Source organism: Diaporthe citri, assembly GCF_014595645.1.
Source record: "Diaporthe citri strain NFHF-8-4 chromosome Unknown scaffold_1, whole genome shotgun sequence".
Classification (NCBI taxonomy): Eukaryota; Fungi; Ascomycota; class Sordariomycetes; order Diaporthales; family Diaporthaceae; genus Diaporthe; species Diaporthe citri.
In genome coordinates this window covers 5,818,925-5,842,432 of record NW_025064846.1, presented here as the reverse complement: position 1 = coordinate 5,842,432, position 23,508 = coordinate 5,818,925, and the positions used below count along the sequence as shown (strand labels likewise).

Below are 23,508 nucleotides of genomic sequence, written 5' to 3'. Positions count from 1 at the left end.
TGCCCGTGACTATCATCCCAACCTCTCATACCTCTCCCGCGCCTTGTTTCGCGTCACCTCCACAAAATCGGTGTAATTATCTTTGGTCTTCCTTGCCGCCTCTTCCACCGCATCGCCAAGTTTGCCACCCTCGGCACCCAGACCAACACCGGAGGCGTACACGTCTGTAGCGATGACTTCCGTCCTCCCGCTGCCTTCGGCACCCAGGCCCTCGCCCGCTGACCACCCCATCTTGCCGAGCAGCGCTGCACCCTTGGACGGCGCCGCAGGCTTCTCCGCCTCTTTGGCGGGCGGCGCAGCGTCCTCCTTCGGTGCCTTTCTGCGTGGCGCGTTCGGCTGCTTGAAAGCCTGCCTGCGCTCCTTCGCTCGGTCGCGGTACTGTGTGCCCTTGTTCTTGGCCGGCACCATCTTGCGGGGTGTTTTGCCTACACGGGCGAGCTGAGATATCGCACGGTCGATGTTGCTCTGGTCCTCCAGGTTCAGGCGGTGCATCTCGCTCTCGCGCTCGTGCAGGGAGAGCATCGCGGCCTTGGTGAACTTGCGCTGGCAGATGAGGCAATGCAGCTCGTCTCTGTCGGCGTAGGACGTATATATCAGGTCTGACGGCTGCCGTGACACATTTGCTACCCGAAGAGTCACCACTTGAGGCCGTTTCGCCTGGGTCCTGAGTCTCTCTGCGGCTGCGTCGCGCTTGCCTTCATCTGTCAGATTTGCAATGTGATCCTTGTTCAGCGATTCGTGATCACGTAGGGCGATTAGCGAGTCGAACTTCCTCAGACACAGTAGGCAGGACAGGTTGTCAGTGTCGCTGTATGAGATGTATGAGTCCTTGGCCTGCGTGCGCGTGGAGCCACGCCCTTTCTCACTTGGCGCCGGGCTCGATGCGGCGCTGTGAGCATCGAGCTCAGCCTGGGCTTGGGCCTGTCCAACGAGCTCGGCTCTCTTCTTCGCCCACATCTGCATTTGCGGGCCCATGACCATGGCAGGCTTCGCCGCAGACTGGTTGATTTTGAATTTCTTCAGCTTCTTTGCTGAAGCGTCTTGTGCACTAGGCACCTCATCGCCAGGCTTTTCGGATTTTCCTGCGTTGTCAGCGCTGTGCTGCTTGGCCGAATCTGAGTCGTAAGACACCCTTAATATGCTTGGATAAACTCGATTGTCCCAGTATTTGAGCAAGATGTCCTTGTTGTAGATCGGGTGGAAAAGAAAGCTGCTGTTTTCGTCCGTGACACGGCCGCTATGCGGTATGAAGACGCCGGTGTGGATGAAGGCCGCCGTCACTGGTTTCGAGGAAATGGCAAACTTTGGTGATGCCTTGAACTTCTCTATCGCACCCTGGGCATCTTCAAGCGTGGCAAACTCGGCAAACCCATATCTCATCGCATCATTGGTCTTTTTGTCCCGAACGAGGAAAACACGCCGGAGGGAGTCTGGCTTGGCACCCAGGCTGGCTGTCCTTGCCGTCGGCGCGGTCGATTTCAACTTGTTGTGTGTTTCCTTCTTCGGCTCTGGCTTCGATTCGATATAGAGCTTCTTGACGCCTTCCGCGAATATTTCCTCTGTGACAGAAGGCTCCAGGCCACGAATGACGATATACTGCGATGGAAGCTGCTGTGGGCACTCATCCGTCTCACCTGTGAGCTTTGGTCCGTATGACGCGGACTCATCTCTTCTGCGGAAATGTCCTTCTGTAAAAACCGTCAGTCTAGGCCCTTTCACCTCAAAACCGTGCCGAACATTTTGAATATAAAAGCGATGGAGTCGGAGGGACGCAGAATAGAGTGAAAGAACAGCTGCTCTTACCCGGTTTGTCGGCGCGACACCTGTGGCACCGAGTTCTTGAGCCGTAGTTCATGTAGGCGCACTAGAGATAATCCGTCAGACAATATCCATCAAGGGGTGGTTTTCATCGCTTCCGGCGTAAAGACCCACCTCAGCGCACTTCCAATCCTCCGTGTCCCTGGGCCTGTCCTCCCTGACCCTCTCGTAGCCTTCGTCATCCCGGCTCCAGCTGTAGTTGATCCTGACGCTCACCGGCTCCGAGTTGACGCCGCGTGAGTGTGCCAGCTGGAACTCGAGCGATGGGTAGTGGAACTCCAAGAAGTGGGCGGCCGCGTTGGCGTCCGCGAACTCGACGAACGCGATCGTCCGCCCACGCCCATTGTTGCGTAACCTGACAGTCTTGATGTTGTCTGCGTTGAACACCTTGAGGTCGGGCGAAACGCTCGCGAAGCCGTCTATCACGTCGTCCTCGGTCGCGTCGCTGGGCAGGCCTTGGACGACGATGGTCGGCGATGGCTGGGCGGGAGGAGGCGCATATCGACGGGCAGGAGGCGACCGTGATGCTAGGCGGCGGTCACGGTCACGGTCGCGGCCGCGGTAATCGGGTTGGTCGTCATCGTAGGGCAGAGAGCCCTGATCGTCTTTGTTTTGGGGCCTGGGTTAGCCTTAAAGAACACGACAGCCCATTGACAAGGCGATGCTTGAGATTCTCATCCTCCAGGCATTGCGGCTTTACCATTCCGCGAGCGATAGTAGTCATAGTCGCCCTCGTCCCGCTCGCGGCGCGGCGACCTGGAACTGCGGCGGTAGCTACTTCGCCCTCGGTCGTAGTCTCGGTCGTAATCCCGATCATAGTCTCGGTCACGGTCTCGGTCGCGGGATCTTGCTCTGTACGAGTGGCGCGGCCTGTCGTCGTCGTACATGGTGGCGGCGGGAAATGAGAAAGACAGGAGACGAAACACGAAAAAGAAAAGAGACTGAAAAGAAAGTCGGACGGCCAGGTGGATTGAATTGGACGTGGCTTGGGCGGGACAAGGTGGGAGCGAAAGATGATGTCGAATCCGTTGCGCAAGACGGCCCCAGGCAGGGGAGCTTGAGCTTCGCATTTCTGGGGGACCCTGGACCCTGCCTGGTGGGCCCCTGGCCGATCGCCGAGGACGGCCCCGGGCCTGGAGCTCCACAGCGCCGGCACCCTGCTCCGGATCGGCTCTAAGCCCAGCTACTCTGTGTGTTCTACATCGGTGGAAGAATGATCGATCACTTGGGAATTCCTCAGCACTTTCAACTTCATACCAGCACATACCAATCGGCAACACTTATTCACAAAGAGACGAGCCGACAAAAATCATTGACGAACCCTGACGTCAGCATCATAAACTCAAGGACTGGAGAGCAATTTAAACGGGCTTATTCAGAGAATACACAACCTCAAGGCACGGATAACCGAGGAAAGACGATTCCCGCAACGCTATCATCTGTGTGCTTCATTCAAACACCACAATCGGATCACACGGGGCCAGGCCTAGCCGGGCCTCCCGAACAAACCCCGCCGAGCTCACCCCCAGCGCACATTCCACCATGGCCACCGACACCAGCACGACCACCTCGCTGGAGTCACCAGGCATCTACGTGGCCCTGACCCACGAGCCCCTCGACGCCAAGCCCATAATGGACAAGGTGCGCAGCCCCCAGGCGGGCGCGACCGTCCTCTTCGCCGGCACGACGCGCGACAGCTTCGGCGGCCGCGCGGTGCTCAACCTGTCGTACGAGGCGTACGCGCCGCTGGCGCTGCGGACGATGCGGGACATCGCCGAGGCCGCGCGGGCCAGGCACGGCCTCAAGGGCGTCGCCGTCGTCCACCGCCTGGGCGTCGTGCCCGTCGGCGAGGAGAGCGTCCTCATCGCCGTGTCGAGCCCGCACCGCGCCGCCGCGTGGCGCGCCGGGGAGGAGTGCCTGGAGGAGGTCAAGGCGCGGGCCGAGATCTGGAAGCTCGAGACTTTTGAGGATGACAGGAGTGCTGTGTGGCGGGCGAACAGGGACGGCGCTGTGGGGGAGAGGGTCGAGCTGCCGGGCAAGGGCGGTGTTGAGGATGAGGCGAGGGGCGTAACCAGCCAGCTCAGGGGTGATGATGATGATGAGGCTGACGGTGAGAATGGAACAGCCCCTGAGGCAATGGGCCCAGTGGTGAGGCCAAGGCGGCCTGGAGAGAAGGGTCATGGAGCTGTAGTGAATCCGACTTCGCAGACGGCTTCTCAATAACGACTCGGAGATCGCTGTTGACCTTGTTCATAAGGCATATTAATTGAAGCGAAGTCAGGACGTACTAGCAAATGTAACAAGAAGATCACACTCATGGACATTGGAAGGCAGCACATTACATATTATGCTATTGATAGGGCGTATGTAGCCCGGGTGATAAACCCCCTAAAGACCGTGAGCATGCAGATCTATCGTCTTCATTCTGACATTGCCATGTATTCCCCCGATAACACGTTACCCAACTCCGAGTTGATATCCCAAATTTACATCCAAAACAGCGTACTTCCAGAAATAGCAAAAAACCGCCAAACCAACTGTGTACAGAGCCCCGTGTCCCGGATCGGCCCCCAGCAAGCCCGCATTGGCCGAGGAAGAAGCTATAACACCATTAGTAAATGTCGCAGAGACGGACTGTACCCCCGAGCTGCTGCTGAGCACGGTCTTGTCGACACTGGTCAAAGGAGAATGGGAGCCGGACGGCGTCCAGTCCGCACTCGAGCTCAAGCTCGCGCTGGTGCCGGTGCTCGTAGCAGCCACCACCCCTCCTGTGCTGACCGTGCCCATGCTCGCGCCCGCACTCGTGTCCCCCAACGTCATGCTGCCCACACTTGTAGCCGAAGCACCACTCATGACACTGCTGCTCATAACACTGCTCACAGACAACGTACCCGTGCTGCTTCCCGAAGAACCCGAGCCTGTCCCCGTACTACCACCACCAGACGTGCCGCTCGACTCCTGCTGCTCCGCCACGCCCTCGAATGCCGTCAGGTCCGACGACCCGTTCAGCTCCTGGACGTTGGTGTCGGTGCTGTTCAGGTTCGCCTGCGCCAGGGCGATCTCGTTGTTGTCGAGGTCGTAGACGACGTACGCGCTGCGCAGGAACGTGTCGCCGAGCAGGGCAAAGTCGATCTGGCGCGCGCCCTCGCTGGGCAGGGAGTCGCCCGAATTCTGAATGCCGAAGAGGCAAGGGTCCTGCAGGGGAATTTCGGGCGGGATCATGCCGCTTACAGAGCCGAAGGCGTCTATGACAATCTCGTCGGCCGGCACCATGATCGAGACGCTGTCGTTAAAGCGGAAGCTGACCTCCATGCCCGAGTTGGCGAGCCCGCACTCGACCATGGTCAGCCCCACCGAGCCCAGGGAGCTGTACGTGAAGGCGCCCAGGGCGTCGAACAAGGGTGTCGCGATGTCGTCCGGGAAGTACGAGAGCGTGGTCCCGGAGTCGAGGACGGCGTCGAGACTGCCGCCCTGCAGGCTCGCGTTGTATGTCGTCCCGTTGGGGAAGGCGAAGGAAACCGCCGTCATCCCCACCGTGAAACTGGTGATGTTCTGTGTTTGTGCGTCGGGTAGGATAGGGACGACGGTAAGGCCTCCTATGAACTTTTCCGTGTCGACGCCACCGAACAAGATGCTGCCCGTGGAGGACTGGTAGTCGTTCAGGTAGAGGGAGTATGCCTTGGTGGGGATGAAGTCCTGTTGCACCATCTGGTCCACGAGGTTCGGGTACGGAGTCTCGGCCGCCTCGTTTGCAGTGTAGCCGATCCCGAGAACTCCAGTGCCAGAAGCCGTCTGGTTGGCAAGACCCATCTGCAGTGATTCGATAACTGTGTCGCCGATCTCGAAGTGATCAGTTACATAGTCTCCAGCGGCTGTGCTGCCATCCAAATACTGTATTTGGAAGCCATCAGGTACGACAACCTCAAAAGTGGAGCTTTGAGATGAATCAACTGTATGCCTGGTCAGTCGCTGGTTACAAGTACAAGACTACTAACACGATGAGAAAATGCCCGATAAAACATATGCATGAGAAAATGCCCAATAAAACATATCCATGAAGCCGTCCATCTCAGTGTAGAGACCACTGAAGCCATCCGTTTCTACCGTCTTCTTAAATTCCTCGCAGGGGGGAGTTGCATGATAGAAAAGCTCACATGTCTGTCCACACGACGTCTGGTAGATAAGTTGCAACCTCGGGCTCTCGCACAGATCCGCTCCGGCGGCCACTATGAAGGCATCGCTGCTCCCCGTGTCCAGGATCATGTCGATGTCCTGACCAGGCGTGCCGACGGAGACGCTGGCGTAGTATCCGCCGCCGGTGATGTTGTTGACCAGAGACTCAGTGAAGGTCGCCCGCCTGGTCAAGCGCGGGTTCCGTCTGGTGACGGTACCCGGTGAGTTCCTCGCGACCGGTATCCGGAGCACATTTGCTGCTGCCGTCGCCGCCAGCAGCAGCGCGAGGAGCGCGGGTGCTGTGTGGGATCTCATATTGGGCCGCCGGTGATGTGAGCGGACGAGGTCGCCTCTCCCGGAGATACTGGAAGCTGTCCTGCCTGTGGTTAATATCGTTAATAGTGGCCTGGTCCTGTTCCTCCTGTGGCGTCAGTACGAGAATCTAGCTAATTTGGATGTCTAAACAGCGTCGCACGGGTGGCGGTGATGTCTCCGGTTGCCGTGACAGCTCGTCGAGGCACCCTGGGCTGGGTTGAGCTGCGGTGACAACTTGGCAGATCAAGTTGTGTGACGGCGATATCAAGCCGGGTTGCGGGAGGGAGGCGAAAGTGGCAAGTCGACAGCAACAACAAGACCACACTTGTTAGGCTGGGTGTTGGGGTGCAAGGCAGCAGGAGGAGGTTGAGCACAAAGTTCCGGGCGAGGACTTTAGAAATTAAAAGAGCAATGGGGCTCTTCGCATGCCTGTGCCGATACCCATATCCATGCACAGAGTTGCAGCAGCAGGGCAGACGGAGATCGTCATTGTCGCCGGGTGCCTTGCTGCTGCTGCTGCTGCTGCTGCTGCTGCTGCTGCTGCTGCTGCAGGCTTTCTCGGCAATAGGGCACTGGGCAAAGCGAAAGAGGCGCCGACAAGATGCATGATCGCCAGACTTGTGGTGTGGTTGGTCCAAAGCAGCAGCAGTGTTTGGGTCAAAGCAGGCCTAGCGTCGTGCGGGATTGCGTGGCTGTCCGCCCGCCCCGGCCAGGCCTATTTCACTAACGCCTAAACAGGCGCGGATTTCTGTCTTAACCCCTCTAATAACCTCTCGCCCAAGACTTTCCCTGACCTCACAACGTTGCTTCAAAGCCCCAGAGAAGGAAGCCTCTTCGCGTGCATCGTCACGAGCCCGCCACATCAACGGCTGTCCCTAGCCGCGCTGCCCAATCAAGGCGCCCTCTCGGGTTCTTTGTCAAACTGCCAATGGCCTGGATCAGTGGCTCGGGTGTGACTGTCCCCAGACCTTGGCACTGGTCTAGGCGGGAGGCTGGGCGCTGGGCGCTGGGCGCAGTCCTCTCTTCATCACCAGCGTGACATCAATGCTAGGCCCGGGCAAGCCGTCGTGTTCCATCGTGTCTCTCTCGGGTACTTTGTTACGACTCCCAGTCCAGGACTGCTCGTTTCAACGGGCCTGTTTCGCTCGCGTGCACAAGGTCTCATTAATTAATCTTTCAACGCTCCGAATGTCTCGCTCTCTAAACGTTGCTCGCCTGAGTGTGCCATTGTGGCCCGGCGCACGGGGCCCTCGTGTAAGCTGCATCTGGTAATCCAGATCTCCGGTTCACCACTATGGGCATATGCAGAAGCAATATGCAGTGTGCCAAGTCGGGCCCAGGCCCTGGCTGGCAAGAGTGATGGATCATGTCGTTTACGTAGGGCTGTCAGCAGCATGTCATCATACCTGGGCCTTGCCAACCTGCAATCAGAGAGAGTCTGCCGAGGGTGCTCCTTTCTTTTTGCCCTCTTTCCACTGGCAAGATGAACATGGTCGAGGAAAAGCACAACTCGCAGCTGAAAACGAGGCTCGATCGCAGGCTTCGATGTGTGACTGCCAAGCGAAGACACGGGTTCCAGCATGCTGCAGGGTACCGACTTGTGGACGGCGTGCCGGAAGAGTGCCCCGTCTTAACTCACCGAGAAGTACACCCATTGGGAAAGCCCATCTCTCTGGGACAGCTTCCCCTGTCGGGCCTGATGGAGTTTATTCAGCAGAATGGTTCCTTTCGTAAACTACCCTAAGTCATCGGTGTAGTCGAGAGCTGTTCGTATCGTGCATATGTCACTTGTAGTTTTGGAATTAATCTGGATCCATCCGACTTGCAGCCTTGTTCGATTGGACCAACCACACTGTAAGAAAACGGGGTCGGAGTTGTGTAAGTCGTTGACGATCCCAATGGGGAGAGCGCACCCTGCCGCGTGCGGCCACTGTCGCAATTAATTGGGATCTCATGTTACTGCCTAACAACTATCTGTTTTTCGGACCTCATTACTCGCTTTATAAGGAAATGCATCCATATCTCATAGTTATGAAATATGATAAGATGAATGAAGAAACTACGACTTGGTGCGTCACCTGAGGTTGGCGATGCTGCCGTTGAGTGGGCCGATTTGTGATACACACCACCTTCAATAGCTCTCCCCACTCGCTGCATCTCGAGGGTCTGTTTTACACGAAATTCAGAGAGCGCCAACAGTTTCGATACCAGTCAGTACCCAAAATCCCAAGCCTCATTCGCCCGTGGAAGCAAGTCTCTCTGGAAGTGGCCCTAGAGTTGTCATTGAGTTGCGGTTACAGCCGGCGCCTTCTCCGCGATCGCCCTTGCAGATCGCAAACTTTTCAGGGTTTGAGCCTCAAAGAGTCACCAGCTCCCACTCGACTTTGTCACATCGCCCAAGGCCACCCAGCTACCGTCAAATCCTAGGTTCCACACGTTGTATAGGTAACTGTCAAATCTTCACTGAAACTCTAGACCCATGAAGCTAACCAGGCCGCAGATACCGTCCCCACCTTGAACACTTGCTGGGACAGACGACCTCGTCAGTCCACCAAGGGACACTTGCCTTTCGCCAACACAAGGACCTCAACCCCGACACCACTGCTGCCCTTCGGGAGGGAGGCTCAGCGAAGATGACCGACCAAGTCCTCAAGATCGACATCAAGTCGCTGCCGCGCGTCGCGTCGGGCAAGGTGCGCGACCTGTTCGACCTCGACGAGAAGACGCTGCTCTTCGTGTCGTCGGACCGCACCTCGGCCTACGACGTGGTCATGGACAACGGCATCCCCGGGCGCGGCGCCATCCTCACCATGATCAGCGCCTTCTGGTTCCGCGTGCTGTCCGAGAGGGTCCCCGGGCTGCGCACCCACTTCGTCACCCTGGACCCGCCCGCGGGGCGCCTGACGCCCGAGGAGGCGGCCCTCGTGCGCGGCCGCAGCATGCAGGTGCGCAGGTTCAAGGTGTTCCCCGTCGAGGCCATCGTGCGCGGCTACATCACGGGGTCGGCGTGGGCAGAGTACCAGGAGAGCGGCACCGTGTGCGGGCTCGCCATGCCGGCCGGCCTGCGCCAGTGCGAGGCGTTCCCCCAGGGCCCCATCTACACGCCCTCGACCAAGGCGGAGCTGGGCCAGCACGACGAGAACATCAGCCCGGAGCGCGCGGCCGCCATCATCGGCGACGCGAGGCTCGCCGCCCGCGTCGAGGAGCTGGCCCTGGCCGTGTACAAGGCCGGGCGGGACTACGCCGCCGGGCGGGGGATCCTCATCGCCGACACCAAGTTCGAGTTCGGCCTCGACGAGGAGACGGGCGAGGTCATCCTCGTCGACGAGTGCCTGACCCCGGACTCGAGCCGCATGTGGCCCGCGGACAAGTACGAGGTCGGCCGCGACCAGGAGAGCTTCGACAAGCAGATCATCCGCAACTGGCTCACGCGCGAGGGGCTCAAGGGCAAGCAGGGCGTCGAGCTGGCCGAGGACGTCAGGGAGGGCACGCTGCAGAAGTACAAGGAGGTCTTCCAGAGGCTCACCGGGAAGTCGTTTGAGCAGGCGCTGGCGGAAGAAATCAAATGAGCGCGATTAGGGGCTAAGGGAAGGGAAGGGTCAGGTGGGCAGTCACTGGCAGGTGGTTGAAAGTTTTGTCTTCAAGACTCAAGAGTCCAAGGCGTTCTCATCTTTGGAAGGATTAGATGTGCTCGACCCTAAAGTCCGATCGCTTCATTCATTCGTCGCTTCATGACCAACCATCACGGTACTCTCCATACATGCCAGCATGACCAAAGTGCCCGCCAATCGTCCCGTCGTCACAAATCATGCCGTCGTCGTCCGCAACAACCTTGCTGCTCGCCGCGGACATCGCAGCCGACATGTATCCCGAATCGGCCCAGCTCCAATCCCCACAGCTCTGGCCGAGGTCAAACATCACACCGTCAAACCTCGTCTCATCGTCAAAGAACGGCTGTGGCGGCCGGTACACGTCGATCGGCTGACTGGTGGCCCAGCCGGTGGTGACGGGCGGTGTTTCGTTGACGGGATCGTCAAAGGATGCCCCCGAGGTTGAGGGCTCGATGAACAGGTCCTCGGGCGACTCAGGCGCCGTAGCCCTCCCCTTCCCCTTCACATCGCCACCATCCTCCAGTCCCACCTCCCCGTCCCCCGCCGCTTCGTCCTTCTGGGGAGACCCATCCCCTTGTAACTTCCTGAAGTCCGCAAACAGCCTCTGCTGCATGTCCCTCACGATATCCACAAGCTGGCGCTTAAGGCTCTCCTCCACAGGACTAAGTTCCTGCTCGATGCGCACCTCAAGCTCGCCCCTGACGCGCCGTGGTAGCTCCCTGCGGAGGAACTCCTCATACCGCGCGATGTCCGACTCCGGCCCGGACGGGCTGGCCGCGCCCCACGCTGGCGGCAGCTCGAACCACGGCGTGGGCACGCTGTCGGGCGCGTCGGCCGGGAAACAGATCCGGAACACATCTCGCCATTTGTCCTCCTCTGTTTTATCCGTACGCCTCCTGCTCCGCAGCTGCCTCTCCTGCGACGCGTCGATTCCCTCCAGCTCCAGCGCCGCGTCGTCGCGCACCGCGCACCGAGCATCCGACCTCGAGTGCAGCTGGAGGAGCTTGTCGCTCGGGAAGACCTCGCGGCACCTGTAGCAGTGGATGGGTAACATGTGGCGTCGGTAGAGGTGCTCCTTCAGGCGGTGTACCGTCACCCAACCGGGGCCGACGCACTTGCTTTGGTCCTTGTACCTGTGGGGATTCCTCTTGAAGAACGGGCAGGCGAGCCTCTTCACCTCGGCCTCCTCGCTTTTGGCTTTCTTGGGCTTTGGTGCCTCATTGTCTTCATTATCGGACCCTTCATTCTCGTCGGTGCTGGCGGGCCGCTTGCCCTTACTCGGTGGCCCTTTCTGCGCGTTTGCTCCCTTGCGGCTTGGACCACCGGCCGTGGATTTAGTCCCTGGCCGTGTAGAGCACCCTGTTCCGCTCCCGGTATTTGTTTGGCCGCCCCTCACGAGCTCCGCGAAGAAGAACTCCATGAGTCGGTCCAGGAGGAGCCTTTTCTGCTCTTCACGCCACAGCAGACCCGGAGAAGAGCTGCTGCTACACGACGTTTTCATCGCCGTCGTCTGGTCAGAACTAGTGTACGACGTGTCCGTTGACTCATCGGCTCGAACAGGGCGGCCGAGGGGTGATTTCGAAGCTGGGATCGCGACAGGCTTCGAAGCGCTGCTGGGGCTCAAGGCCTCCTCATCCAGGATCCTCTGCGTACGAGGGTCCGGGCAGCTCTGGACCTTCCTGCCGCCCTGAGCGGAGCAGCGGGCGAGCTTGCCTAAGCAGGGCTGGAACTTCCTCGCCGTCGCCATCAGGGCCCAGATGTCATGTTTGGGCGGACATACTGGCCCCGGCCCTTGGACACTGCCGAGCATAGTGGATAAGGCAGAAACATGGCTCCAGCACCTCTGTGCAGCGGTCTGCTGTTTAACAAACTTCGGATTCCCCTGTGCCGGAGTCCCATGGTCGTCGCGGTCGTGATTCTCCACGGTCTGGGATTGCCCCACGGACGACCCCCACGTTCTGCAAGTCGAGAGGGACGTCTTGTTACTGTTTGCAGCATCGGACCACCATCTCGATTTCCAGCTCGCTTCACTGGACTTTGGGCTGATACCCCCAGGGCTTTCGTCAAGCCGGCACTGCTCAAGGAGGGACCGTGAGAGAAGCACGTCTGTGCTCTCCATCAGCGATGTGCACAGACCCAGCCTCCCCGCTGTAGCATTTGATGACGATCTGCCGGGGATTGCCACTGGTGTTGACTTTTTCCAGATGTCATACTTCAGATGCTGTCTTGGATTTTCCATGCCGATCTGGGGCTCGTTAGGATTTCCTTGCGGTGGACGCACAACCGTGACTCCTTTGCCTGTTGGAGGAGTGGGAGGCATTGGGGTTCCGGACTCCAGGAGAGTAGGTCCTTCGGTCTTCTGCGTTTGAGGAACGGCATTTGCAGACGAAGGCATGTCTATAAGCAAATACGGATTAGAAGGAACCCCGAAGCGTAAAATGGGTCTGCGATGGTGACATAGCGGGCTCCACAACCAACCCGAAAGGCGGCTTACCTCCGCTACCTGTACTCCTTGGTGCTGGTGCTGGTGCTGCCTTCCCGTCTTGAGAGGACCATGCCGATCTCGCGGGCGGAGGATAGCCAGCACATGTCTTTTTGGAGCGGATGCACTGAGTACAAGCGGGCCTCTTCTCGTCGCATTTGATTCTGCGTTGCCTGCAGCGATAGGTCAGCCTCGATTCGTCTTTGAGAGAGGTCTCATCAGGGAAATCATGGAATCCATGGACTTACTTGCAATTATTGCATCCTGACTTGATCTTTGGCTTGCTTGCGCGTGCTCGACGCTGTTTGGCTGGACTCTCAGTCGCTGCAGTCCTTGGCCGATCGTAGTCCTTCTCATCGAGGACAGATGCACGCTGCTCCGTGTACAGGTCGGCCATGTCGTGGAAGCTGGCCATCTTTAATTCTCATACACTGGCCGAGGACTTTCTCGGAGCGTCGTTGAAAGAAAAGCTTACAACCCCAGCCTTCACAGGCGGGATGATTTGGGGCCGCGATTGCTTTTATGCTGTGCCTCAATTGCAAGGCTCGCGGCCCAAATGGCGTTTTGCGCAAATCCGCCCTGTGACCAGGCGCTCGCTGCGGCTGTGGGAGGTCATCTCACCCCTCCCCGCAGCTGAGGCTCAGCTGCGCTCCAATGCATGGGCATTGGCCAGTGGCGTCTCAGGGGTTTCGAGTCCACCATACATAATCTTGTCAATCTGTACTGAAAGCAATAACATCTGGAGTGAGTCAAATCTCGACATTAGGCCTACTTAGCTTCATTTCCTTCCGCTCTGAACCTCCCCAGTGCCCTAGGTACCCAATACCGGAACAGACAGGATGTCAGCCATCCCGGATCTAAGTCCGGCCCAAGTCGGCCACATTGCTCCTCAGAAGCACGTCGATATCGACGGCACAACAGTCTCCTTCCCACTCGTCCTCACTCCCGGGAATTCCGGGACTGGCACACCAGCGGACGCTCTCACCACCACTGAAGCTGTCGCCACCTGGATCACGCGAAACCAGAAGCACTTGGGCGGCCTTGCAAAGACCCACGGTGCCATCCTGCTCCGCGACTTTTGTCCACCCATCTCCACAGCCGCAGACTTTGATGCCGTATGCAAGTCGTTTGGCCTAGATGAGTTCCCGTACATAGGCGGGGCAGCACCGCGGACCGTGGTGACCGGGTCCGTATTCACTGCCAACGAGTCCCCCGCCGACCAGCTCATCCCCTTCCACCATGAAATGGCACAGAGCAAGAGCCACCCCGGTGTCTTGTTCTTCTACTGCATGAAAGCGCCACCGGAGGGCGGCGAGACCCCCATTGTACTGTCCAACCTTGTGTATGAGCGGATCAGGGAAGAGTTCCCGCATTTTGTATCGGAGCTGGAGCAGAAGGGCGTTAGGTATGTCAGGGTTCTGCCGGAGGTCGATGACCCCTCCAGTGCGATCGGGAGAGGGTGGAAGTCCACTTTCGCGGTGGACACCAAAGAGGACGCCGAAAGAGTCGGCAGAGAAATGGGCATGGAGCTGGAATGGCTTGAGGGGAGCCTGCTCAAGACGACAACTGCCGTCATACCGGCCACGAAGAAGGACCCGCGCACGGGAAAGACGTCCTGGTTCAACAGTATCGTGGCAGCTTTCACAGGCTGGAAGGACACGCGCAACGATCCGCGCAGGGCGGTGGTGTTTGGGGACGGCAGCCCCCTCGATGCGGACATCCTGCGCAGGTGCCAGGAGATCATGAACGAGCTCGCCGTGGCGTTTGAGTGGAAGCGAGGTGACGTCTTGGTGGTTGATAATTGGGTCACGCTCCACTCGAGGAATTCCTTCAAGGGGGAACGGGTCATCTATGCAAGTCTATGGAAGTAATAAACAGCCTCTTCTGGCTAGTCAGTTGCTCCATTAAATGGTGACAGCACTTAGAGTGAACCATGGAGATCCATATGCGTGACAGCGAAGTATTTCGTGTTTTTGGACGTATATTCTAGAAGCGGTACACTAGAATTACACTAGAATTGTGTCCGTCCAAACATCGTCTTCGTCCAAGCATTGTTTCCGTCCAAAACTTTATTTCGCCCAAAAGTTTATTTCGTCCACAATGTCGATTGTTTACCTAAGAGCACCACTCTAGGGTTCAGCCAATATCCTCACGGGCTCAGAAGTCTAGTAGAACCCAACCGCACCTCCCATGTCTACAAAGCAAAAGCCCCATCCAACCAAGTCATCACACTGTTGATTTGCCCGGCCATCGGACAGGACCTTAAACTTAAGAAGATGTTCTGAGTGTCCCCAGCGCATTGATCACACCTTCACTACGTACACTGAAGTTAATCATGTGTGCTCAACAAGTGCGCAGTATTTGATTTCAGTCATAACAATGTGAAGACTAGTATAAATAGTTGGAGACCAATCAACCCCCCCCCCCCCCACCTCCCCACATGGCCTCTAACAAGCAACCCAGGTGTCTCATTTTCCCCTCTGGTTCCGTAGCAACAGATATCTGAGACTTCATACCCCCTTCCAAGTCTCCTTACTTCCCCTGTCTTTCCTCCATCCCTGAACGAGATCATGACTCATCCACTCCGGGAGTCGTGCCCTGAGCAAAGAATGTCCAAGACACCGTAGACAGGGCCTGCTCAAGACTTATACTGGGGAAACGCAATCAGGAATGGCCCAGATAGACGTGTACCAGTAGGCTGGGGGCACCGGAAGATCCATTGTCGTGACCCTCAGGAGGTGGTGAGTGTAGAGAGCCGGTAGTAAGTGTGATGTCTTCGCAGTCGTATTGGGGAATGCCCGAAGGCAGCTGGCTTTTAGGTCCAATTTCTCTACTCCCAGCCGATCTGACTATCGCGAGCCGCATATGTGAACGCTGGATAGTCGATTTAGGGACTGGGCCATTGCATAGCCTCGACCCCCTCTTCCTTCTCGATTGACAGCCGAGTACTGTCAGATTCTCCGCGTGATCCAGTTTTTATCACATGAGGTTGCCCTGAGCATTGACGTCCTCCCAGAAAGACATCTGTGCGTCCCACGCACCGGCGAACTGCTGGTTGTCCGGTGCTGACCCGAGGTTCTGTGGAGATGTGAACTCAGGGGTGTAAGATGACCAAGGCGTCTGTGGTGCGCTGGAGAATGGAGTATCAGGAGGGTTGAATGGTGTGGTCGGAGCCGTGGAGATGTGGCTCGGGGTGGTGTTCAGGCTCGGTACGAAGCCAGGAGATGAGATTGCCTCCGGGGTGAACCGAGTGCCGAAGGTATTGGCCTGGGGCAGAAACTGGTTGTTGTTTCCGTAAGCTGGTAGCAGAGGGTTTCCAGGGGTTGGCGCGGTGAAGTTGAAAGCCTGGCCAGAGGGGTTCTGGGAGAAGATTTGCTGAGAGTGACCGGGCTGATGAAGATCGAAACCCTGCGGTGGACCCTGGAAAGAGACTGAGGTGGTCTGCGGTTGTGCCGAAGGAAAGGCGGTCGCACCGACGGATGGAGTCCAGCCGTTTGCCGGCCCAAAGAATTGATCAGCATAGTTGACCTCTGGTGCCAGCTCAACGTTGGGGTGAAAGTTGTTCGCGGCCGTCTGTGGGGCGACCTCAGTCTGTTGTGTGTAGACTTCAACTTGAGGAGTTGCGAGCGTGCTGGATTGTTCCGAAGGTTGACCTGCTGCGGGTTGGGTAGCGGCAGCCGCGCGACGAGGTGTGTCGGTGGCAGATCGCTTTGGCTGCTTTCTGGCATTACGCGGGGCCGTCTTTCGAATTGATCGAGGCGCTGGAGTGACTGGAATAGCGGGCGTGCCTGGCGTGCCTGGAGTATTGTGCGAGGCCGCCTCGTGCTTTTCCTCGTCGTCCTCCTGGCCCTCTTGCTCCTCGCGATCTCGCTTCCTCTTGGCAGCAGCTTCCTCGAGGAGAGTCTGTTTCTTCTTGTTGCCCCGCATGTTGCCCTTCTTTCTCTGGACTTCGTGCTCTGGAGCATTTGCCAGCCTGCAGGTCCACGAGGGCTCCATGAGGTCTGCCGCGGCCTTCTTCGAGACCTGTTCCAGGTTTGTTAGCAACAGAACTAGCACGCAGGATTTAGAAATAGTCTGAAGCAACTGCACTGACTTTGATTGAGTCAAGGACGGCGTTGAATCGGTCAATGAAGCTATCGAAGTGCTGATACTCGAAGTTGCGATCCCATGTCCACTTCAGTGCGTAGCACGCACCCAGCTGGGCATCTCGGATCCCAAGCTGCAATTAGAACATTGTTAGTCACGTAGAAATGCCAGTTGATGCCAGGAGACATTCCGACTTACCAAAAGACCCCAAGCCAGCAACTCCAGACGAACATTTGGCTCATCTCGCATCCGACGAGCAGTACCGCTCTCCCTCCGAACAGGCTCGCCGTTCTCGTCGCGAATGACCTGCTTGCTTGCGTCTTTCTTGACAGTTCCGTCCAAAATGTCTATCTGGTTTCTCATGGCATCGAAGAGACGGCCAACCAGCTGCTTCTGCTTGGCGGGGTCATTGTCTGGGAAGTTCTTGTCGGGGTCCTGAGAGAGTGGTGCGATGTCGTGGCCTTCCTTTCGCTGTGCCGCAAAGAGAGCCGAGAGAGTGAAGTAGTCGTTGATGTCACGAATCTCGCCACGAAAGTCCTCTGAGACGAGGGGATCGTCGAGCCGCGCTTGAAGGGCCTGTTGTTGTGTTGGCTGGCCGGGCTGGCCTTGGGCTGGGACACTCGCCATTGTGAAAAAGGCCATGGTCCTTGATGAGTAGGCACGCAAGTAGTAGTTGAGGTATTGAGAAAGTGATTCGTAGTAGAAGAAGTCGCAGGAGAAGGTATAGTAGTAGAAGTCAAAGTAGAGGTCAAAGTCAGAGTAGAACACGACGAAGTAGGTCTTGTCTACCTGAGCTGTAGAAAACAAGTTTGTCGCAAGGCGAGAGCTTCAGAACGACTTGAGGTTGAGCGATGATTCAAGATTGAACGGCAACTCGAGGTTGGTTCAGGTTAGGGAGAGTGATTCAACGATCGAGGAAGAAGTTGGGAAGAAGTTGATAATTCAGGGCCGTCGAAGCCACGGCTGACGTAAGGTAGATAAGACTAAAAGTGAAGGGACGACAGGATAACAGGACGGAAGCTATTTCGTTTGCTCGATCACATGCTTAAAGATCAGGGGCAGCCTCGTCACTGATCGTGGGTTGAGCAGACGGTGGAGGGGCTTAGAAGCGTTGCTGTCGTCGGACAAACGACTTCCTGATACGGTAAGGTCAACACGAGGTAGTAGACGGCAGGCAAGTACTTTTCTTGAACACATCAAGGGAAATATCCCTTTTCGTCGACAGTTGACCTTTAGGGCTAGACCATTTACTTACGACGTGGGCGTATACAGTGAAAACAGTGCCAGGAAGAGCCGGCCACAGCTTCGTGAATCACTTCAACGACGCAATCACATGCCATCTGTATTCACACTACAACCTGAAAGACACGGTGACCTCGTTTGCAAAAGCCCGGGGCGGGGTGGGAAAGTGGGAGGACGTGGGTGTCCTATTAACTTATTACCTAGTCGGCCAGCTGATAATGCGCATGGAGCCCATTAATGAAATGGAATATCTAAGGATGTCATCACCTGTCGTGATTGGATGTTGTCACTTACTCTCTATTGATAATCTTGCCATCTACTACGCTGGCATACTAAGACTTTCCTGAAGTGAACCAAACAAGAGTACAATCTATGCCGGCAGAGATGCTACTTCTCAGGGCAAATACAATATGTTACTAGTTAATGAACGGCTGGACAACAGCTGGGAAACATCATCTATTTGAATAGGTGCTAATTCGTTGACTTGGGCGAGTGTTCAAATGGCAAGTATGATAGGTTCAACTTATAGAAGTCCCCCAGGTACTTACTAAGCCTCATGGAATGTAAGAACCATAAGCGGGCTACATGTCTTTTGATTGTTTTCACTCTAAATTCCGGATGCTCTCAGCACCTGGAGAGATAGGGGAGATTGAGGATTGTAGTCTGATTGCTTTAAGTTCCATTGCGGATGTGCAGCTAAATTGTTGTGGCAGAAATAATGCTGCAGAAAAATGCACATGTACCAGTGGGTGAGCGCATTGGATGGAAATGGTGGAATCGCCGTCACAAAATAAGACTTTCAACCAAGGCGATTGATGCGGTCTATCCCTTCAAGTCTTTCTTGTAGCTCCAAGAGCATTAATTCAAGCTCCAAGAAGGGTCAAATAGTAGCGTTGAGCCTGCCAAGTTGCTCGAAGCGTCGTGTTGATGTATTGTAAACAGATATTCTTCATGCTGTCCTAGCCAGGAGGTAGGCTTAGTAATCACTTTGAAGTCAAGGTGACGTGTAGAGCAGCTTGACTATTCTCTTGACATCTGCAATGAAATAGAACACTTCCTTGGTATGTGATAGAGCACCACAGCAGCGGACCACGGCTCGTGACAAGATGATTGTTACGAGTGTATATATGTGCGTGTGTATGTCATTGGAGCGGGAGGAATTGCTTGTGTAATACTAGCACTTGTGTACGGTCCAGGGGCAACCGCATCAATCTTTTTTCTCTTCTGTTCAATGTAAGGTGAAATCTTGTTTAAAGCCTGATGTCGCTCTGCCAAAAGTATCCTACCATGCGAATTAGGCCTGGGTGATGTGCTTTGATTGGCTATGGCTATGGTGGAAGTTGATGTACTGGTGTACCCTCAGTTTTTACAGGTGCGAATCTCTGATTTCAAATTCAACGACAAAGGGTAAATGCGCTGCTGAGTTGAATATTATCAGGAACTGGCGTGGCACAACCATTTCTCTGGAGAATGTCAACTACCTTGCAGTTGGCAGTGTGTGAGACGCTGAAGCTGAACCAACATCAAGACCTTGATCCCAAGACATATAGAACGCTGTGCCGCACTCTTGCGACTCTAATCGTGAGGTTCATCTAGCAGCCACACATTCTGTAAGTAACCGACCAAAAAGAGCCTGGGCTTATTACCTGAGCTTGATTCATGCTGGCCAAATGCTCGCATATATTTGATTGACGGTGGCTTGGGTTGCGATGTTACGATGTGTTCATGATCTTGATTGCGACGATAACGCAGTCGTCCAGCCCTACCATCAACCCCTGATCTCATCAGCCACAGATGAAGAATGATTCCCGCTGTGCAACCTTGTGAGAATCTTCTAGACTGTGTCAAAGTCAGATCGCCTTTAAATTTTGAGACTCCTCGCCTTCACACTGCCGTCAACTCCTTGCCTCATTGCCATTATCAGCATATTCCGGGTATCTTTGCCTCATCTATTCCATTTCTGACATTAGATTGACCAGGGCAGGAGAGTCAAGTCGAGTGGTAGGTAGCCCTGGGCCGTAATCCCTTCCGTTGCTTGCAGAACAACAAAGTTCCTTGCGCCGGCTCCATTTCCCACGCCATCTTGAGGCATCTGGATGTCATGAGATTTGTCAAAACTGCGCTGGATGTCTAAGATGATCCACATCCCTTCGATTTGAAGGACACCATCTCAGCATCTCAATGATCGCTTCCCTAGACGGTCTCTCTGACCAGCTTCTTCACCAACTTCCTTTGGGCATCCACGTCCAGGCGACCATCATCGGTCTCCTTGAGTGCCCTCCCAACCACCAAGATCGATCTCACAGCCTCGCTGTTCACCCATACCCTGCCGTTCCTGCCCGCTGCGATCTCAAAGCCAAGTCCCATGGTGCCGAGCTCTTCGAGCACCACAACACCCCCATCGGTGGTACTCTTGGGCATCAAAAGCCTCCTTGCAAAGCCCAGTGACACAGTGAACAGCATGCCGCCGGCTAAGGGACCTAGTCCATCTGCCTTGCCGGTCGCGGGGTTGACGCATTCCAGCTCGGCGTCCATGTGCTTGTTGGCCAGTGACACTCGTGCGTAGACCAGCTGCCCGTTTGCAAGTTGTGGCCGTGTTTTTTTGGTGGCCATCTCGAAGGCGAGGACGGGCAGGAGGGCGTTGGAGGTGTGAGGTGTGAGTTGGACGTAGTAGAAGTCGGCAGCGCCGTGGTGGACCTGGCCGATTACGAGGTCGCCTTGTGAGGGCACGTACTACGGTACACCGATGGTTAGCTATCACGAATTTGATACTGCAGATTGTGTGCTTACTCTGCCACCATTAAATTCAACCCATAATGAATTCTTCCTCCTGTCTGTGACGAGCTGCCCCGCGACGGTGGGCAGGATGGTGCTTGGTGGAATGTGCCGCAGTCCAGGACCCAGTTGCAGTGCTTTCTTGGGATGTGAAGGGATATGTGAGGGGTCTATTGTGTCCCCTGGAAGGACAACAGGTGCCTCTGCTGACGACATCTTCTTGGTGCCTGATGTTGCGGATTCAACCCCCAGTTGCAAGAAGATCGATGTAGACGATGATGGAGGGGCCGTTCCTCAGAAATTCAACTGCCTGCCGGTGACGTTGATTCTTATCGCTATCAGGGAAAGGTACGTACCGACATGGACGTGCAGGGGACAGGGGGTCCCAGACTTGGGCAAGGGACTCGCCAGAATTTCTTAGCAGCCAAAAAAATTCGGTCAGATTCGCAGCTTGAAGAGTCCAACCCCACCATCAACTATCGTCTTAACTGCTCAGCCTTGTGATTCTTTTAGACTCGCATCCCGAAGCCCTCTTTGCTGAAAATTTCTCCCCAAATCTTCATTTTACAGTCGCCCAGATGAGTGAGAACGGAGTTACTGGGCCCAGCCCTCAGCCGGGCGACCGTGTTGCTATCGGTATCACCTTCGGCAACTCCAACAGCTCTATTGCATACACGATCGACGACAAGGCAGAGGTCATTGCAAATGAAGATGGAGGTGAGTGTGAAAGGGCAATGGCAAGCTGTGAATTATGCTAACAGCGCTTCTGCAGACCGACAAATCCCCACAATATTATCCTACGTCGACGGCGACGAGTACTATGGCGGTCAAGCAAAGAGCTTCCTGGTCAGGAACCCCAACAACACTGTCGCATACTTCAAGGACTTCCTAGGAAAAGACTTCAAGTCCATCGACCCAACCCACAACCACGCTTCTTCCCACCCCCAAGAATCTGGCAGCACCGTCGCTTTCGAGGTTAAGGACAAGGAAGGCGAGGAGACCCCGTCTAAAGTGACCGTTTCCGAGGTCACGACTCGCTACCTGCGCCGCCTCATCGGCTCTGCCTCCGACTATCTCGGCAAGAAGGTGACCTCCGCTGTCGTCACCGTTCCCACAAACTTCACAGATGCCCAGAAGGCCGCCTTCGTCAAGGCCGCCAACGACGCCGACCTCGAGGTCCTGCAGCTTATCTCCGAGCCTGTCGCATCCGTCCTCGCCTACGACGGTCGCCCCGACGCCCCTGAGGTCACGGACAAGATCGTTGTGGTGGCAGACCTGGGCGGCACCCGCTCCGATGTCACAGTTGTCGCGAGCCGCGGGGGCATGTACACGATCCTGGCTACTGCCCACGACTACGAGTTTGCTGGATTTGCACTGGATAAGGTGCTGATGGACCACTTCGCAAAGGAATTCATCAAGAAGCACAAGAAGGACCCTCGCGAGAACGCCCGGTCGCTCGCTAAGCTGAAGTACGAGGCCGAGATCACCAAGAAGGCATTGAGTCTGGGAACCAACGCAAGCTTCAGCGTCGAGTCGCTGGTGGACGGATTCGACTTCGCCTCCACCATCAACAGGCTGCGCTACGAGATGGTTGCCCGATCCGTCTTCGAGGGCTTCAACCGTCTTGTTGAGGGCGCAGTCAAGAAGGCCGGCCTGGACGTCCTGGACGTCGACGAGATCATCCTGTCTGGCGGCACCGCGCACACCCCCCGCATCGCCGCGAACCTGAGCAGCATCTTCCCGGAATCGACAACGGTCCTCGCCCCCTCCACCACCCCGACAGCCATCAACCCCTCCGAGCTGCAGGCCCGCGGCGCCGCGCTGCAGGCCTCCCTGATCCAGGAGTTCGAGACCGAGGACGTGCAGCAGAGCACCCACGCCGCCGTAACCACCGTCGCGCACGTCACCAACGCCATTGGCGTCGTCGCCCTGTCGGACGACGGTTCTGAGGAGGTCTTCACGCCTGTGATCGTGCCCGAGACGGCCGTGCCGGCGCGGAGGACCGTGCACGTCAGCGCGCCCAAGGACGGCGGCGACGTGTTCGTCAAGATCGCCGAGGGCAACACGCACATCCACGTCACCAAGCCAGAGCCCAAGGCTAAGGAGAACGGCGAGGACAAGAAGGACGCGGATGACGAGGACGACAGCGACTTTGACGACGATGAGGACGAGGACGACGAGAAGCGCGAGAAGTTGTGGAAGATCGGGTCCACGCTCGCCGAGGCCGCCATCCGCGGCGTCAAGAAGGGCAGCAAGGTCGAGGTCACGATAAGTGTCCTGGCGGACCTGAGCGTCACGATCCAGACCAGGGAGGTCGGCGCAAAGGGTGGTGTGAGGGGAACGCTGTCCGCCTAAGGACGGTGCAGGAGAAAGAAACGAAGAGAAAAAAGAGGGCAGGGCAGTCGGCACCTCACGATGGCCTCATCGGCACCAAGTATTGGATGGATGCCCATATAGACTTTAGCCCCGAGACGAGGTTTATGATGAGCGAGACCCCCGCGTGGTGAGCTTGCATGTACGCATAAGCACATTAGAGGACTCGGTTGAATAAAACGATTAGATCTTTGCAAAGATGGGAGTATACCTCCGGCTTACAGTATTTGGCATATGTAGGTGTGATGCGGCCGATTCTGTAGAATGGGGACAACTGACCCCAGCCATCTGACGTACGAATAGCCCGGGTGTTTGGCACACGGACACATAATTCACTCAACAATTAAGACTTGATATCCAGGTGCCACCTAAAGCTGTGACAATTACATCGCTTGATTCCTTTTTGTTCGCTGTTGTAGTCTCAGTAAAGCAGGGCACATGTGCTGTTTCCACCTGCCTGGTGCCCTTCACTCGCCTAATTTCCAGTGGTAATTTTACTGTAATTTGAGACACGTCGCAAGGGACAGTTTCTCTTCTTCCTGCCATGTTCAGCTCCCATGCTCGTACAACAAGGTCCCACTTTCGTACATTGCCAACGGCGGAACGAGCGTGAAATATTCGGGCTCGAGGGCT

The 23,508-nt window shown here is 56.4% G+C and overlaps 8 protein-coding genes across 8 annotated transcripts; 4 read left to right on the top strand and 4 right to left on the bottom strand.

The window, feature by feature from the left end:
• Positions 1-12: 12 nt before the first annotated feature.
• Positions 13-2,705, bottom strand: INS49_001569 (uncharacterized protein; the record flags this gene model as incomplete). Its single annotated transcript, XM_043162394.1, has 4 exons — positions 13-1,688; positions 1,804-1,864; positions 1,933-2,423; positions 2,519-2,705. The coding sequence occupies 4 exons, from the start codon at positions 2,703-2,705 to the stop codon at positions 13-15; spliced, it is 2,415 nt and encodes an 804-aa protein (XP_043030900.1).
• Positions 2,706-3,360: 655 nt separating this feature from the next.
• Positions 3,361-4,041, top strand: INS49_001568 (uncharacterized protein; the record flags this gene model as incomplete). The annotated part of the gene is made up of 1 exon (XM_043162393.1): positions 3,361-4,041. The coding sequence occupies one exon, from the start codon at positions 3,361-3,363 to the stop codon at positions 4,039-4,041; it is 681 nt and encodes a 226-aa protein (XP_043030899.1).
• Positions 4,042-4,429: 388 nt separating this feature from the next.
• INS49_001567 (uncharacterized protein) lies at positions 4,430-6,306 on the bottom strand (the record flags this gene model as incomplete). The annotated part of the gene is made up of 3 exons (XM_043162392.1): positions 4,430-4,482; positions 4,710-5,768; positions 5,973-6,306. The coding sequence occupies 3 exons, from the start codon at positions 6,304-6,306 to the stop codon at positions 4,430-4,432; spliced, it is 1,446 nt and encodes a 481-aa protein (XP_043030898.1).
• Positions 6,307-8,939: 2,633 nt separating this feature from the next.
• INS49_001566 (uncharacterized protein) lies at positions 8,940-9,875 on the top strand (the record flags this gene model as incomplete). Its single annotated transcript, XM_043162391.1, has 1 exon — positions 8,940-9,875. The coding sequence occupies one exon, from the start codon at positions 8,940-8,942 to the stop codon at positions 9,873-9,875; it is 936 nt and encodes a 311-aa protein (XP_043030897.1).
• A 160-nt stretch (positions 9,876-10,035) lies between these two features.
• Positions 10,036-11,727, bottom strand: INS49_001565 (uncharacterized protein; the record flags this gene model as incomplete). Its single annotated transcript, XM_043162390.1, has 1 exon — positions 10,036-11,727. One exon carries the CDS (start codon positions 11,725-11,727, stop codon positions 10,036-10,038), a length of 1,692 nt encoding a protein of 563 aa, XP_043030896.1.
• A 1,511-nt stretch (positions 11,728-13,238) lies between these two features.
• On the top strand, positions 13,239-14,270 carry INS49_001564 (uncharacterized protein; the record flags this gene model as incomplete). Its single annotated transcript, XM_043162389.1, has 1 exon — positions 13,239-14,270. One exon carries the CDS (start codon positions 13,239-13,241, stop codon positions 14,268-14,270), a length of 1,032 nt encoding a protein of 343 aa, XP_043030895.1.
• Positions 14,271-15,378: 1,108 nt separating this feature from the next.
• INS49_001563 (uncharacterized protein) lies at positions 15,379-20,718 on the bottom strand (the record flags this gene model as incomplete). Its single annotated transcript, XM_043162388.1, has 5 exons — positions 15,379-16,422; positions 16,493-16,618; positions 16,684-17,274; positions 19,939-20,460; positions 20,518-20,718. 5 exons carry the CDS (start codon positions 20,716-20,718, stop codon positions 15,379-15,381), a joined length of 2,484 nt encoding a protein of 827 aa, XP_043030894.1.
• Positions 20,719-21,080: 362 nt separating this feature from the next.
• On the top strand, positions 21,081-22,857 carry INS49_001562 (uncharacterized protein; the record flags this gene model as incomplete). The annotated part of the gene is made up of 2 exons (XM_043162387.1): positions 21,081-21,219; positions 21,275-22,857. 2 exons carry the CDS (start codon positions 21,081-21,083, stop codon positions 22,855-22,857), a joined length of 1,722 nt encoding a protein of 573 aa, XP_043030893.1.
• Positions 22,858-23,508: the final 651 nt, after the last annotated feature.